Source organism: Carettochelys insculpta, chromosome 16 (genome assembly GCF_033958435.1).
Source record: "Carettochelys insculpta isolate YL-2023 chromosome 16, ASM3395843v1, whole genome shotgun sequence".
NCBI classification, from domain to species: Eukaryota; Metazoa; Chordata; order Testudines; family Carettochelyidae; genus Carettochelys; species Carettochelys insculpta.
In genome coordinates, this window is record NC_134152.1 from 20378813 (window position 1) to 20396707 (window position 17895).

At 41.3% G+C, this 17895-nt stretch overlaps 1 protein-coding gene across 1 annotated transcript in view; it reads left to right on the forward strand.

Moving 5' to 3' along the window:
* The window catches only part of XYLT1 (xylosyltransferase 1), a 378932-nt gene extending 373352 nt beyond the window's left edge, over window positions 1-5580 (forward strand). The window contains exon 12 of the mRNA XM_075010845.1: window positions 4432-5580. Within this exon, the coding sequence (XP_074866946.1) occupies window positions 4432-4754 (323 nt within the window). The 3' untranslated portion in view covers window positions 4755-5580. The remainder of the gene's footprint in view (window positions 1-4431) is intronic.
* Window positions 5581-17895: the final 12315 nt, after the last annotated feature.

The following is a 17895-nucleotide window of genomic DNA, read 5'->3' on the forward strand; positions in this document are numbered from 1 at the left end:
GTCACAGACTGGGTATGTGTGACAGAGACACAGTGTGTGGATGCTGGCTGCTTCTGGGTAAGTTTCTGAGAGAAGCCACCCTCTGTCCTGCTTCGTTGTCTCCCCCCTCCCATGCTCTGCACTCCTGAGTCACTTACCATTCATGCTTCAGACTGGAGTAGGTCTGCTTTGTGTCTCCCTCTCCCCGATCCCTGTTCTGCAGAAATGGGGGATGGGGCAGGGGAGCACCCTCACTTCATCACTGTCCTCTCCCCTCCACCCTCTCCCCCTCTGCACAGCTAGCTGGAGAATCTGGCTGCAGATGGAACAAGAAGGGGGAAGGGGCAGCTGAAAACACGCTGTGGTTCTAAGTATACACGCTCTACGAATCAGCTGGGTGGGCCGTAGAGAAATGCTTGATGGACTGGATCCAGCCTCAGAGCAAGATTTTGCCCATTCCTGTTCTAGAGCCAGGAGAAGCTCGTGAACCCCTATGCACCCTATAGCTGTGTCTACACGTGCACACTACTTCGAAGTAGCGGCACTAACTTCGAAATAGCGCCTGTCGCGGCTACATGCGTCGCGCGTTATTTTGAAGTTAACTTCGACGTTAGGCGGTGAGACGTCGAAGTCGCTAACCTCATGAGGGGATCGGAATAGCACCCTACTTCGACGTTCAACGTCGAAGTAGGGACCGTGTAGACGATCCGCGTCCCGCAACATCGAAATTGCCGGGTCCTCCATGGCGGCCATCAGCTGGGGGGTTGAGAGATGCTCTCTCTCCAGCCCCTGCGGGGCTCTATGGTCACCATGGGCAGCAGCCCTTAGCCCAGGGCTTCTGGCTGCTGCTGCCGCATCTGGGGATCCATGCTGCATGCACAGGGTCTGCAACCAGTTGTCGGCTCTGTGTATCTCGTGTTGTTTAGTGCAACTGTGTCTGGGAGGGGCCCTTTAAGGGAGCGGCTTGCTGTTGAGTCCGCCCTGTGACCCTGTCTGCAGCTGTGCCTGGCACCCTTATTTCGATGTGTGCTACTTTGGCGTGTAGACGTACCCTCGCAGCGCCTATTTCGATGTGGTGCCGCACAACGTCGAAGTTGAACATCGACGTTGCCAGCCCTGGAGGACGTGTAGACGTTATTCATCGAAATAGCCTATTTCGATGTTGCTACATCGATATAAGCTATTTCGATGTTGGCTTCATGTGTAGACGTAGCCTTTATGTCCTGTGCCAGCTGGCATCAAGGGGCCCCTGGGTAACAGAATAGTGCATCTTTTTCAAAAGTTGCCTGTGAAAGGAAGTGTGATTGGAAATCTGAGTTCTGGTCTCACTTCTGCCAGTGACCTACTCTGTTACATTGAGCAAGTTGCTTTTCCTCTTTGTGCCTTAGTTTTGCTGTCTGTTAAATGAGGATAATGAGGCCCAACTTGATAAAACTGTTTAGGACCAGTGGATGAAAAGTTCCAGATCTGTGATTAAGGGGCTGGAGCACATGACCTGTGAGGAGAGGCTGAGGGATTTGGCCTGATTTAGTTTGCAGAAGAGAAGATTGAGCTTTCAGCTTCCTGAAAGGAGGGTCTAAAGAGAATGGAGAGAAACTGTTCTATTGGTGACAGATGGCAGAACAAGGAGAAATGGTCTGAAGTTACAGAAGGAGAGGAGTAGGTTAGATATTAGGAAAAATTATTTCAGTGGGGGGAGGTGGGGGTGAAGCACTGGTATGCGTTAACTAGAGAGGTGTGGAACCTCCATCCCAAGGGTTTTTTTTTTAAGTCCCGGCTTAACAAAGTCCTGGCTGGGATGACTTGGTTGATCTGCTTGAAGCAGGGGGCTGAACTCAATGAGCTCCTGAGGTCCCTTCCAGTGCTCTGATTCTATGTAGTAGAATTATTGAATTTCACAACTTGACTTTTAAACCAATGAAAAAGCTTTCCACCTTCCGCCAAGAGGACTTCTGTCAAATGGAAAATATGGTTTTATTCTCTTAAAGCAGAATAGTCTGTTAAGCAATTTCCTCTTGCACAAATGTATACTACTAATAATAGTTTGTAAATACCTTTCACATAACTAAATCTAACGAGGCATTATAAACTTTTATAAATCATATGCCAAAACTGTATTGCTCACGATTGAAATGTAGCCAGCCCTGGGACTCAACGTAGCAACTGATCACTAGTGCTGAGCAAAACAGAAGTTCAATGTTGGATGTGCAAAATATCAAACCACAAGGAGTTATGAAGTCAAAATATAATTTCTCAAATTCAGATTTGTCAAGGAACTAAAATGGGATCCTTAACCAGTGGCCAATACCTTGGCGTTATGTTTGAGTTGAAATTCAGCAACTCTGTCAGTGCAGTGTCACAGTACTGTATTGGTTTGGCTTTCTCTCTCTTAGATGCTCTTTTAATTAGTAGGTTTACAAACATTTTTGTATATTTAGTTGCTTCTGAAGCAGGAAATTGAATTGTGTGTTCTGGTTTTGTTTCCAACTGCAGTTCACTGTCAGGCATGCACTTCTGATAGATCTGCATGGCACAAGCCCATTTTGTCTAGTGAGTTTGGGGACAGACAAAATCTTAGCTAAGATCGTGTTTCAGATGAATAAAGGAGTGGCACGGACATGGGGCAGGAATTGTAGATGTTAGTGTGTAATTCCTGTCTTGTAGATAATATCCGAAGGCAGTGTGGCTTTCCTAGCACTGACATTGTGTATCTTGGGAAAGTTAGGCAAAGCCTTCCAGCAGCACTGAGTGCTGACAATATAAGAAGTGAACAGAGAACTGAAAGAAATAAGTGTTTAAACTGAGAATTCATGCCTGTGGGTGTTTTAGCTAAAGGTACATAGTGTATGTTTTCAGAGGTACATTTTCTACTCCTATATAGCTTATTCTATACATAGTCCCACTGAAGTCCATAAACCATATCTATGTCTTTCAGTCGTGAAAAATTCACACTTGAGAGGCATAGCTGTGCTGACCTAACACCTGGTGGTAGGCCTACCTATTGCCTCTCTGGGAGGTAATTACAATGACAACGTAATTTTTTATTTTTTTAATTAGTTAATTAAATAATTAATTGCAATAATTGTAATTATTAATTAATTACAATGACAGGAGAGCCCCAGGTGCCTACATGGAAGCAGCAGCTGTGCCACTGTAGCATTTTAAGTGTAGACATAACCTTAGAAGGTTTATTTGCCTTAAATAGGTTTATTTTTTGTTTTGTTTCTGTTTCTGTTTCTTTTTTTTTTTTAATATCATACATATGACTAAAAATCCAGATTTTGGGCAACGTGCCACATGTTGGCAAGTCAGAAGAATTAACAGCGAGAAAAACTACTGCAGTGCCCTGAAGGGTAGTATTAGGAAATGTGTTACTCATACAAGAGCATGAAATGTGATTGCTATTCAAAATAAATTTCCAATAAAAGTGGGTTCAAATGGAAGTACTTCCAGGAGCCACACCAGAGTCACTCATGACAGCAATCCCGTGGGCACCGTCCAGCCCAGATGTTACCTTTCCAAGTTGTGGGAATGCTACCATGCAGTCTTTGGCCAATAAAAGTAAGTGATTTATCATCAGCCTTTCAAAGATAGGTAGGAGTGAATCCATTCAGGAAAAAAGCAGCTCCGTATCTCAGCCCTTCTCCCAAATCAAACACTTTAAAAAATGTGGGGCAGCCTTTATTGTGCTAAATACTATGTAGCTATTTTCTCCTTTGATATACAGTCTCTTGAGCCTGTAGCTTTGAAATGATGAACCTAGTGGTTTTCTAAACCTCCCTCCCATTCATTGCCCTGTTCATGTCCCCATTTCAGTCTCTAACCCTCAGTCAGCCCATCTATGATTCCTGTTGGGATAGGTAACCTAATATTGCCCAGTTTAGGACCCAGTCAGAAATTATGAAGTCTAGGTTCAGAACACTGAGCACTGGTGTGCTAGATTTTAGTAAGGTGTTTGATATGGTCTCTCCTAATCTTCTTATCAATAAACTGGACATGTACATCTTAGATGGGGCTGCTATAAGGTAATTCTGGTTCTGAACTTCCTCCATTTTATCTGATTCCCTAGGTAGTCTTGTAATTGAGATACACTCTTGGGGCATAGATTGTTTTGTTCTATGTATGCACAACACCTAGTGGACTACGGTCTTGGTTCCTAACAAGGGCTCTTCCATGCTATGGTAATACAAATAATAATGATAATATTACTTGCAAACCAACTTCCTTATTATTCTGATAATTCAGCTTTGTCATGGTTTGAGATTTTATTTCAGCATGGGAAACCAGGGCCCAAGAGACCACGCATCCTAGTTATGCAGGATATTCTCAACATCCTGGTCAATCCTGTGGAAATTAGGTTTGGTGTGCCAGTAACCTTTGCCTTGTCGTTAGATCATAGAGCTATGTCCTAAATGCTGTATTTGTCACAGGGCTTTGTTTTTGTCTTTTCAGAAGAATCCATGAAGTTGCACAGTGGACCTCCAAAGAATGCATACATGGAGCAGAGCTTCCAAGGCTTGAATCCAGTTTTAAATATCCCTATCAAGGCAGCTCAAGTGGACCAGGCAAAAAAGAATGCTGCCCTCATAGGGACCAAGCTGGAGAACTGGGTGGACACATTGGTGAGCAGCATATGGTCAGCAGTGGATGTCTGTAGCACAGGTCCAACGTCCTGTCCAGTCATGCAAGCTTGCACTCAAACAGCTTGGAGCTCCCTGAGCCCAGACCCTAAGTCAGAGCTGGGTCCTGTTAAACCTGATGGACGTTTGAGGTAGCAGCTGGTATAGTCTTCTTTGGCACAGGTTTTAAAAGGGAATTTAACCTTGCTTATATATGAATATGATTGCAGAGTCCAAAACCTCGATGGAAATGTTTATTCCCTGTCTCATCACTATATATAATTTAAAAAATCTGGCAAGATCTTTGGCATTGTTTCTCCTTCAGCTCCATCAGTCTAAGCTTCAGTAGCACTGTGCATCTCCTCTGTATTGTTTAGAGTCACGGCCTTACCTCATTCACTTTGCGTCCCAAAGGCTCCAACATTCTCTTTTACCAGTTATGAAGCTAAAAAAGGAGCTGTTGCTGAAAATATATTCTTTCAAAAATACCTATATATCTCTTGAATATTTTGCATTTTAATTATTTTGTCAGTATAAATGGCTAGAAACTCCAATATATATTTCATGGGAAGAATGATCTATAAAATATAGTCAGAATGTTTGACAATATATAAAAAGATCGGGACATACCCTGGCTATTTGTCCAATGTTAAAAAGCTGCAGACTTCATTCATCATTGTGTAAACTCCAGTTTTGAACCAGAGAGCATCACTTTGCCATAGAAGGTGAGTTAGACTTCCCCTCTCATTTATAGAGGTCAGACATTCTAATCTACGTGAGGATCGCTAAACAAAATGAATGTGGTAACATTCTATTTTTATTGCTATGGTGATTAGCCATCGGTCACTACAAGGTGTGGACATCACTTGCAGTACTGAAAACAAAAATTCTTGTTATCCAAAAGCCAGAATCTTGGCCCCATTGAAATCTGCATTTCAAAATAATCCATACCGAACGCCATCAGTATGTAAGCAGATGTGCAAATTCCACATACATCAGGTGGTTTTGCATGCAGCTGCTCTGGGTGGACGCTCAGGGGCCAGGCTGTGATACTCTTATCCTTTTCTAGGAGTAGCCTGATGGGGTTCAGTTGGCCAACTGACAGCTGGAGGTTGTACTCCAAGTCAGTCAAAATGGTAAAATCTGGTCTTTAATGATTAAGGTTTGGAAGCTTTTCTGCTGATTTCAGCGGAAGAAAGACTGGGACCTGATTATGCAGCATGCTCATTCTGCATTAATTGAAGTAGTGGTTAACTAGTCTACCACTAATTGCCTTTGTTGGTCTCAAACCTGCCAGCTTTCACAAGAAGTATCGTTTTGAGATTACACAGCACATCTGGAAGGTTATGGTGGTGAGTGGCACCTGGAGTATAATGGAGATTCCTGACTGAAGCTATGAATTGAGTGAAGGAGACAATGCCATACTTCAGAGAGCTTTGATTTATTTATTTTAATCAGCTAGCTCTAATCTTGCTGGTATTGACCTTTTGACTTGCTGGAGGCTGTGTCCTGATTCAAATATGGATACAGTCTGTCGTTTGAACCTGAGCTTTCAACACTGACAAAAAAATCCAATTTTAAGTTCTGAGGACTTTTAACAATTTTTTTCTGATATGCAAATTCCTCTCTAGTGGAAGCATTTTACAGGTAATGTGCACTTTTACTTTGTGGTCCCTTGAGTACTTTAAGGAACTTTGATGGGTTTAATTATAAAATTTCCTCTTAATTTAATAAAGGAAGGGGTCTGTTTTCTCTTCTGGGGCATGCATAACTGTCATTACCACGAATGAGAGTTAAGCTCATGCATCAGGGAGGAAGTAGACCCTTAAATCTTTTCTTACCACACATCACAAAAAGGTTAAATTCTCTTTTAAATAATGGTTGCAAAACAACCATGAAGCAGAGATTCCTGATGGCTTCTTGTATTTTTCTCCATTTGGTTTAAAGCTCCTGCAATTTGCTTTGGACTTGAAATTGCAATGTCAGCTGTGCTGGCATTGAGGTAGAGCATTTAAATGTGAATCTGGAACCAAAGTGGATGCATTGGAGGAACTGTCTAGGTATTTATTTTTTATGTTTTAGTCAATGACTAATGAGTAGGTGCTGCTTTTGCAGCTTGAAGATTTTATCTTACTAACTGAAGCTGCCTTTATTAAGAAAAGGCCTTTCCCCACCCCTTCATGCCTCATTTCCTTTCTACCTTGAGTTTGACAGTCCTGAGAGCTGTAATTCTAGGAAAGCTTGTAGTGATTAGAGCTGGTAGGAAACTTTTTGTAACAATGTTTCTGTTTTTCAGCTGGCTCTAACGGTAAGTGTGCTCAGACCAATGCTGCCAATGGGTTTGTATAGTAGAAGCATGACAATACTTCTCTTTTAGTGTTTTTTTAAAAAAAAATAGTTTTTATCAAACATTCCATCACAAATATCAACTCTCCAGGGGACCATTAATCTCCACCATGATTTTAGGGGTTTAGCCACATTGACCCAATGGGAACTGCAATGGCTAAAGCCCTGCAAATGAAATGGAGATGATCACATTCAGTCATGGATTAGGATATAAATAAGATTGATCCACTGTGCTAGACTGTAGATCATTCCTGTTAAATCTGCTGATGAATTCATGAGATCTGAACTAAATTGACCACATGCCCCTTTCCTCTCTAGCCCCAACATAGATAACCAGGTTTTTAAATTTAATACCTTTTTATTATTAAAAATGAGTGCTTTTAATGCTTTGTTGGGAAGTTCTCATTGTTAAACTGCTCAAACAGAAGCTGGACACAACCCAATCCCTCTCTTATGGATAGAACAGAAACTGCCACTTGTATCATTTGAAATATAACAGATTCAAAGAACTTTGTTTCAGCTCCTATTTTACAGTTTAAAAGATTGTTGCTGGCATAGCTATATAAATTTTATGCTAGATTGTAAACATCTCAAAATAAATATTTTATTCTATTTTATTTTATAAGTGACAAAGAACTCTATGGGTGTAAGTGCTGTAGCAAGCCAGCAATACCAGTGCTGCTATGAAAATACTAGAAGTAAAAACAAACGGTCAAATTCTACAGCCCATCTTAGGCAAATTTCTGTGGATGGATGATTCCGAAAATGGCCTGTAGACTCCAGCCCAGCAGAAGTGGAAGTACAATATAGTGCTGGGAATAAAGTCTGTGGGGCCACATCTACACTAGCAAGTCCTTTTGGAAAATCAGGCCCCACAAAATGCACTCTTTCAAAAGAATGGGTACTTCTTCTGGAGGCCCCTTTTCTCTCCCAGATGAGGAAGAGCACCTTTTTCTGAAAGATTCCTTCAGAAAAAAGCATGTGTAGACACTCCGGGGCCCTTTGTTCAAAAGAGCAGTCCTCATGATTCCGGATTGTTCGATCCCTGGCCCATTCTTTCAAACTAGCAGGGGCTGCACGGATGCTCTCTTTCGAAAGAGCAGGTCACTCTTTTGATCCGCTTTTTTGTATGTAGACATGCTTCTTTGAAAGAAGAGCTTCTGGAAGATCATCTTCTGAAAGATCACTGTGCTGTAGATGGAGCCTATGTGTTCAAAACCCACAGAAGACTCTTTAAGAGCTTCTCAGTTCACAGTATTGTTTTCATTAGGTGTTTAGACCTTGGTCCCCATAGCTTTTAATGTGCAGATACAAAGGTGTATATAATGTATTGGACAATGTGTCAAAAAGTCCTATCAAAATCATGGCAAGGAAGACTATTTCTGTTTGCAGACGGAGCCTGCCACCAAATTATTGCTAGGGCAGTAGTGCTAAATTCTAGGTTCTGCCCACTGGTTCTTTTAGTTCTGAAACAGCATGGACTTGATACGTGTGATAAACGTGTCTTTTTAGAAGAGAATAACTTTCACAGATCTTACATTTGGTTAAAAAGGAGAATTCAAATCAGGGAGTCACCATTTACATGAAACAATCAAGTTAAACATGTTCATTTGAAAGTTCTAGTGTTATTTTCAGCATGTGCTGGCTAATAATACTTTATAAGATTCCATGTGAAATCCAGCTGTGACTGTATGCCTTCCATGGGAGAAGAGTGTAGACCCATATGCACACGTGGAGCGGAGGGTATTTCCAAAGGTACTGTGTGGAGTGCTGTGCTCAGTTAAATGCCAGGCCTTACTGCTAAGTAGACACATGATACTTGTGCAAGCAACCAGCCTGATGCAGGCTTGAAAGAAGTGTGGCAAAATTCAGAACATCTGCATACAATTTTTTTGTGAATTAAATCCAAAGTCAGTCCTATCGATATGCAGACCTGGAATCAAACCCTAGAAGATCAACCTCTGGAGCAAAGACCCTCTAGTAAGTATAGACAAGCCCTTAGTCTCTGCTTGGAAACCACAGTGGGAATGATTTCAGTGTTTCCCAGAAGTCCAGTGCTTAAAACAATTGACCAAACTAAGCATTGGTCTAAATCCTTTATCTTCAGCTAAGATAGCCTTCCTTGTACTAGGGCGTGATTTGAATTCATGCTAATCATAGCGTAGCATTTATTGTATTCTACAAGCAGATTACACTATGTTGTGTATCTGTATTGACTGGAGAAGTCATAAAACTGACAATATTTCTGTTGTTAACCTTTAGACTGATACAACATGAAGCCACATCAGAGTGGAAGTTTTTAAAAACTGGGAATTCTGGACCCTCCCCCTTTTGTATTTAAGACTTAAAGCATGATCATTTCAATGGAGCACTTAGCTCTTAACCAAAACCCTTTATGAGTTTATATGGGTTGAGGTCTATGAATCCTATTCTCTCCTCAACCCACAAATGAGAAGAGGGGTGGATTCTCCCCATAAGATGAAAGCAGGCACTATCCCATGAAGTCACAGCACAGCTTTTGTGGCTTTAACATATATCAAAAAGGTCACTCGTCCACTTGTGGTCATGTGTGGAACTGTCTTTGCCAGAGGCTATGTTGTTTTGAGTGATTTATTATTAAACAAATGGTAGCCATAGATCAGAGTAATTCACACATCCATATAGTTTCGTGTATCATTTCTGAGCATATAGACAATTTTTCAAAACTCCCATTCCATGCGATCCAACTTCCTCAGGCATAAATCAGAAAAGTTTGCTTTTGAAAGCAAATCTATTGGCTCAGTGTGAAGATGTGTAAAAGACCCTGTGAACATGCTGGTGTTCATCAGGGACTGTCTTTCCCCCCCTGCCCCCCATTCTCAAGAGGTGTGGGTGTGTACCATATTCAGTAAAAACTTAGTTTATTTTAACAGAAAAGGACACGCACGTTAGGAAGTAATTAGCAGCATCTCCCAAGGTTCTCTACTTCAGTTTGCTATTGGGAAGTAACATTTTAATGCATTATTTCATTTCATCTATACTAAAGAAGGACCCTAGGATGCAAACGTAGCCCTCAGGTGCTTAGGGTGTTACTTCATAGCAACACTTCAAGCACCAGCAGTGTGATTCCACAGCAGTCTCCCCTCTTCTCAGGACTATACAAAGAGTGCTCTCGGGGGGGCTGGACTCTCTGGGGGGTGAGGGTTAGGCTTAGGGAGTAGGTGACCCAGTGTTAAGAAAGAAGCGGGTGCATTGATTTCCCAGCTACCTTTGCAGGAATTACGTGAGACTGCAGCCTCTCACCCTGTTACCTTTCAGACAGTCCATCACAATGGGTGGGGCTCCTTTGTTGAAGAGGTCACCAGAGCAGCCACAGATATTCCCAACCACAGTGAGGTCATACTACAGTGCAGAGCAGGAGAACCAGTGCTCCCTAGTCCATACAGTGTAGTTTCCGAGAGGGCCCTATCTCTCTCCTATCATTGCCAAGGGAGCTTCCTGCCCTCCCTTCCTCTCCTGCAGGTTTTGTATGGGATGGTTGATTCTGGTCCAGGGATAGTCCCATTCATTGTGCTCCTTGAGGATTCATAAATGTCTCATTATGTTGTAGTAGTTGGTGGAAGTAGTTATTACTGCATAGCAGCCTTAGCTGGTGCAGGGTCCAAAGGGAGATATGCACAGGTTAATTGCACAAGTCTGTGTTCTAGGAGTACACCACGATGGTCCCAGGTCGTCTTGTCTGCCTCTTTCCACTAGTTTGACTCCGTTGACTCACTGGGATGACTCCGGGTTCATAACTGGTGTGAAAGAGAAGGGTATCAGGCCCAAAATATTTTAAAATGAAACAACAAGACGTTCGTATTAACAGCTGCAACGGCTGTGGTAGCATTTAGGCTATTTTCAGTTTTCTGTGGTGTTTTGTGCAATGAATTGTGATGCTGTAATACTGCAGGTAACCTGTTTATTTGGTTCTTTTATACCAGCGATAGCATAGTTTGCTCTTTGCGGCTTTGGTTACATTCTTTTGCCCCTGGGTGCTATGACAGGTGCTACCTCACTATGTCTGCAAACAAGTTTACCTGACGTCATCATCTAAAAACAGTACCAGAAATCTCCTTGAGCTGAATGTACAATCTATGCAAATTCTCTCTCTGTTTTGTTACAACTTAGAAGTGTTACTTGTAACCTTGCCAAATAAACAGCAAGATATTGTACAGGTGCCTCTGATAACAGAGTAAGAATGTTCCACATGGATCATTGCATTTGTACATTGTAATGACTTCCTTGTCTTTGGTTTCTGTTGTAATTAACACCCTTGACTGAGAACATAGTAATTTCTCTTATAAGAAGGGCCCGTTCAGTTTGCTGGGAATATTCTGGAGGCGAAAGTTGACTGCATTTTTTTCTTATTTTTTCATGTTTACCTACATAAAAGGCTCAAGTCTAAAGGCCAAAAATTGAATCTTGGTTTAGATTTCTCAGATCACTTTGAATTTCTAAGTGTATGTTCACATTGTGACGTCTTGTGAATTGCTCAATTAAAAGAGCTTTACTTTCATTCTCATTTAAATGTGGCCTTAAACTTTAGTGGAAACTTAGATGTTGCCTATTTTTCTGTCTGTTGTCAACCTAATAAAAGGCAGCTTGCGATTTCTTTTACAATTCAAAGCTGTGTAGCTATCAGCTGACCCTTCACAAATAAAATTGGAATTGCTCGCAAATGCAGTCTTCAAGAAAAAAAACGACCTTCCCTTTGGGCAAAAGGAAGGCTTGAATGCTTCCTATAAATCTTAACAAATTATGACAGTTTTGTTTGATTTGCAACGTATTATCACTAATATAATTTGTCCATTTACTACAAAATGCTAACACAATGGCTACGTCTACACTAGAGTGTCCTGTAGACAAAATGGGTTTTGTTGACAAAGCTTGTGGATCATCTACACGCAAAATGCATTTTGTCTACAGAAACAAAATAAGCCATGTAGACCCTTTGGGGGGCACTTATGTTGACAGGTCCTGTGGCACCTTATAGACTAACAGAAAAGTTTAGAGCATGAGCTTTCGTGAGTTAACTCACTTCTTCAGATGTTGGTCTAAACTTTTCTGTTAGTCTATAAGGTGCCACAGGACCCTTCGTTACTCTACAGATCCAGACTAACACGGCTACCCCTCTGATACTTATGTTGACAGGGAGGATCAAAAGTTCGATCCACTTTTATGTGGTGATGTGATCTGTCAACTGAAGTTTTGTCAGAACATCTCTTCTGACAGTAACTTCTGTAGACAGATGCTTCTAGTGTAGACATAGCCAATGACTTTTTGTGTGTGCTCAGAATAGAGCAGCACAGATTTTGTCTGAGTTATACTACTGTGATTCTGGAGTAACTCCAGTCCCTCTAGTATGACTTCCTTGGAGTTCCTTACAGAAGTACACTCGTGTAAATGGGGAAGGAATCTGTCCCAATAATTTTATGCAATTCAATGAAGATTAAAATCAGAAAACGTTCTGGCATTTGGGGTTAGATTTTTACAGGTATTTAGGCTCAAAAGATGGAGAGAGGTGCTTTTAAAATTCCCATAGGCACCAATTCACAGCTTTAGATGCCTAAATACTTTTTAAAGCATGGTACTTTTTATCTCTTTCCTTGACTGGCATTGAGAACAGTAGAGTGTTAATAGCTTCTATATTCCCAGCAGGCTGGCAGCGCTTTTAAGGGCCCAGAATGTGGTTCTCAACCTGTATACTGTTGTGTGCTACATCCAGTATTACCTGCATGGCCGTGAGCCTGTGACATGGGCAGCAGGTATGTGCTGATTGGGCCACATGCTGCCCACAGGTTGGAAACCACTGGCACAGGTCCTATGTTTTTGTATTTTTCTGAGGCTGGTACAGCCCAAAAACCATAGAAAAGGGTTTACACAAAAACACGGTGTATGATACACACACCTTAATTTGAGGTAATGAAATTATCTTTCTAACTTTTTGTTTTTGTTCCATTGATTTCAATTTTTGTATTGGTTAATGTACTCCATAAGTTATTAATATTCCCACAAAGATTGGTAGTAATATAGTTTTCAGAAATAACTATTTTGTTATAGATCATAATATGCATAAAACTGTACAGAAATATTTTGTAATCTATTGATTAAAAAATGTATATACAGGAAAGTTTAAAAAATTGGACATTTCAAATGGCATACACTGAAAGATGTAGATATTTTGCTATTTATTTAAAGGAGTATTTTATGAGAAAAATAAAATGTCTTAAATTGACTGGTAATCAAAGTTCAGAAGTCAGAATGCTTTTCTTGTAGTAGAATGTGATTTTCAGCGATTATTGCACTACCCATTTTTGCACCCTTTTGTCTTTCATTTAGCAGAACAACAATGTGCCTTAGCAGTATTCTTTGTCTATGAGAGTTTGGTTTTTTGTCTGACAAAGCAAATTTTTTTGCAGAAAAAGAAATGGATGTATTAAATATTGTATTATACCAAAAACACTGCGGTTGTATGGAAATGCTTTCTGTCATACTGTGTTTTCAGATGCAGAATTTTAAAATAAAAGGCTGTCTTTGGAAATGATGGTGTGATGGCTCAGTTTAATTTAAACATTTTATTTGAAGAGAGAGCGAACCCAGGTGGTGATTACTGAAGGACTGGAAAGCAGGAACCCCAGAGTTCTAATGCCAGCATTTACACCACTTCCATCTCAGCTCAACTTCCCAATATCCCAACATGAGGATAATACATAATAAAGATATAGAGGTGTTTTGGGAAACAGGTACAGGCTGAGCCTCTCTAATCCAGCACCCTCAGGATCTGACTGGTGCCAGAGGTGAGAATTTGCCGAACCATGATAGGTTAATATTGTTTAGCAGCATTACCAACATTTCCACCACTCAGTGGTCTCTTAGAAGACGTTTAGAAGTAAATTACAGCTGAATAACAGCACAGAATGCCTAGAACCAGGACCGGTGACTGTAAACAAACTTTATGGGACCATGGGAAACTTGGTCACACCCAACGTAGTGGTCTTCCATCTAACTACTATCATGCAGGACTACGGATATTGCTGGACGAGAGAGTTCCAGATTACATAGGTTCAACCTGTAGTATTTGTAAAGGATTTGGAAGATGTAGATGCTATGGATTTCTGCAACCCTTACATGTGTGAGGAGTCCCAACTCAAGTAATACCCATTCACATTATGAATTAGTCAGAAAGGTGTTTGTAAAGCTGGGCTAGCCTCATAGCACTAATTCCAGCCTGTCATGGAAATTCATCAAGTATCTCCAGTGTAGAGATGCAGAGAAAGGACTCTGCAAACTTCAAAATATGATTTCTACATCTTGGACTCTAGAGACACTGCAGTGCATCCTAACTTTAGCTCTCCCAGCTCCCAGCTGTTGATCCAGATTATCACTGGCTTTTGTACACATGGACAAGGATTGGAAAGAGGCGCAAAGAATCATCTGACCTGCAGTGGACTCCATGTCCATGACCCATGAACAAGTTTGGAGGAGTGTAATAGCTGCTTCTTCTGTACGCTCTTGAGGCACAAATCATCCCAAAAGAAATAAAGGGCGAGAAGAGTATTCAGAGATGGCAGTTGGTACAGCCTGCAGCTGGTGTTCTGCAGCTGACTGGCTGCAGAGACCATGAAATGAGTATGTCCCACCTACATTGGTGGGATGTTTCCATTGGGCTGATTCAGTTCCCAAAGGAGCCAGTGCCTCAGTCACATCTAGTAGTTGTGCTTGGCTATTACTCTGCTCCAAACAGTGTCTGTCTTTTGCAGAACAAACATGAACAATGTATCTGAACAGGCTATTCCATGGAGCTCAGCACTGAGAAGTTCACAAACAGTGCACATACCTGTGGAGAAGGTCACTTGGTTGTGACTAAGGAGGGAAATTCTCATGCTGTCTAGCATGGTTCACAACTGCCTATCTCAGGGCAGATTTTGAGAAACAGGAAACCCCCAAACCAACTCAAATTACACTAACCCCGTAATAAATGTAACAGAGAGAAAGCCGTGCTAGTCTATATACTATGAAAACAAAAAAGCAGTCCAGTAGCACTTTAAAAGACTAACAAAATAATTTATTAGGTGATGAGCTTTCGTGGGACAGACTTCTTCAGATCGTAGCCATACCAGAACAGACTCAATATTTAAGGCACAGGGAACCAAAAATAGTAATCAAGCTTGACAAATGAGAAAAATATTACCAAGGTGAGCAAATCAGAGAGTAGAGGGGCAGAAGGTTCGGGGGAGTCAAGAATCAGATTACACCAAGTATTCAGGAACACCCTGCCCTGGAACTTTTCCTTGCAACAAAGCCAGTTGCCAACTTTGTCCACATATCTATTCTGGAGATTCCATCACTAGATCTAACCAGGTTATTCACAGAATCACGAGCACATTCGCATGTTCCTCAACTAACATCATATATGCCATCATATGCCAACAATGCCCAGATGCTTTGTATGTTGGACAGACTTCAAACTCTCTTAGACAAAGAATTAATGGGCACAAAACAGATATAAAAGCACTCCTGATCCACAAACCAGTCAGCCAGCATTTTAACAGAGTGGGCCATTTTGTTAATGACCTGAAGGTTTGCGTCCTACCGAAGAGGAATTTTCGCAACAGGTTGGAAAGAGAGGCTGCTGAACTCTCTTTTATATTCAAAATCAACACATTAACACGTAGTTTGAACCAGGATGGGAATTTTTTAGGTTATTATACAGGCTCTTTTGCATACTTGGCTTAATCTAATTCTTGACTCCCCCCTTCCTAACTGCACCTTCTGGCCCTCTATTTTCTGATTTGCACACCTTGATAATATTTTTCTGATTTGTCAACCCCTTGGTTACTATTTTGGTTCTCTGTACCTTAAATATTGAGTCTGTTCTGGTATGGCTATGATCTGAAGAAGTGGGTCTGTCCCACGAAAGCTCATCACCTAATCATTTTGTTAGTCTTTAAAGTGCTAAAGGACTGTTTTTGGGGGGATTTTTTTGTTTTCATAGTAATAAATGTGAACACCTTATCACTCTTTGATACTTTACACCTTGGTCTCAACAAAGATGTCAATTACTTGACGCATGACAAGGACACTTTCCCCATTTTTGATATGAGTAGTGATCTCAGGCAGCCCAGTTAACAGACACTTTCAGTAAGTAATTTTCTTCCCCCCTTCCGCTCCCATCTCCTTCTGTGCTATATAGCTGATTCGTCAGTTTTCATTTAATTTTTTTCTATCTTTCTGTTAAATTCTCTTTGTGTCAGTTTATATTTATCAGAATTTTCCAGATCTGAAGAAGTAGATCCGCCCCTGAAAGTTCATCACCTAATTATTTTGTTAATTATTTTGTTAGCCTTTAAAGTGCTACAGGACTGCTTTTTTTGTTTTGTTCAGCTGCAGACTAACACAGCTACCTCTCTGTGCCTTATCACTGTGACAGTTTTCTAATGAAGTTTGAGCACTCCAGTCTGCTATGCCACAGAGGAAAGCTGGACTTTGTGATAAATGGTCCCTAACACCAAAGATCGCAGAATTTTCAGGTTGCAAATTATTTCTTTTGTTAACCCTGGGTCCGTTGGTGCCTTAGATGCTCCCACCAAAAAACAGGCTTGTAGCCAGTCCTGTGATAAACTTTCAAAGGGTTTATTAGCTGGGAAAAATAAATGGGAGTTATTTTCAGGTTAGAGCAAGCAAGCTTTTATACAAAGACAAATTTCTGTCTGTGATTCCAAAGGGTGACAGATTTGTAGTAATCTGTCTTTCTGCTCTAACTCATGCCAACCAGCCTGGAGACCGCTTTGCTCATGTTTAGGAATCTTTGCCCCTCAGGGTACGTCTACACTGCAATTAAAAACCCTCAGCTGGTCAGTGCCAGATGACTTGGGCTCATGGGGCTCAGGCTGCGGCTGTTTAATTGCAGTGTAGGCATCTAGGCTTGGGCTGGAGCCTGGGTGCTTAGACCTTGCAAAGTCTGAGGGTCCCAGAGCTCACACTGCAGTCCACATAGGAACATCTACACCACAATTTGACAGCTCTTCAGCTCCACCCCCGCAAGCCAGAGGCAGACGCAGGGGTCGAATTGTAGTGTAGACGTACCCTCAGACTTCAGACAGCATAAAAGAGATTCATTGTCTCCTTGTGGCCTATTTTTATCCCCTCTACTCCAGGCTGCAAACTGATGTCATAAGTCCATGCCCAGGTGTTTCCTTCCTAGGAGGAGTTATGAACACAATCCCTTTTTGATAATATATGGCATGTTTTTTGCCTTCAATGGGGTACTTTGTATGCAAGCTAAGACTTCACCTTGATTAAAACTTCCTTTCCTGTTTGGTGAGTTACAATATTACAGAGGTTTACAATGTACAAGCTCAATAGAAGTTACACCCCGACCTATAAAGGTTACCAGGCTGATCAATACACACAGCATCCCACAAGCATTTTACAAAGTCTAAACACATTCTGATCAACTAAACAGTTAGTATCTATTCTGATAATGCTAACACACAGGTAAGTAAGAACCATGAGAAGTCCTGTGGCACCTTATAGACTTAACAGGTATATTGGAGCATAGGCGTTCATGGGCAAAGACCCAGTTCGTCAGATGCATTGAAGTGGAAAGTCAAAAGGCAGGTATACCAGCTGCTGGAAGTGGGCCACATCCTCCCTGACTGACCTGACCTCATTAATTCTGGGCTTCTTGATTGGTACTCTCATCTTTTCATGTCCCTGTATATTTATACCAGCCTCTGGAATTTCTGCTCCAATTCATCTGACAAAGTGGGTTTTTGCCCACAAAAGCTTCTGCTCCAATGTGTCGGTAAGGTGCCACAGGACTTCTCATTCTTGTTGTGGACACAGACTAACACAGCTACCCCTCTGATATCGGTAAGTAAGACTGGCTTCCAACTGTGCATGTGTAAGTGATCAAAGAGGCTTTGGC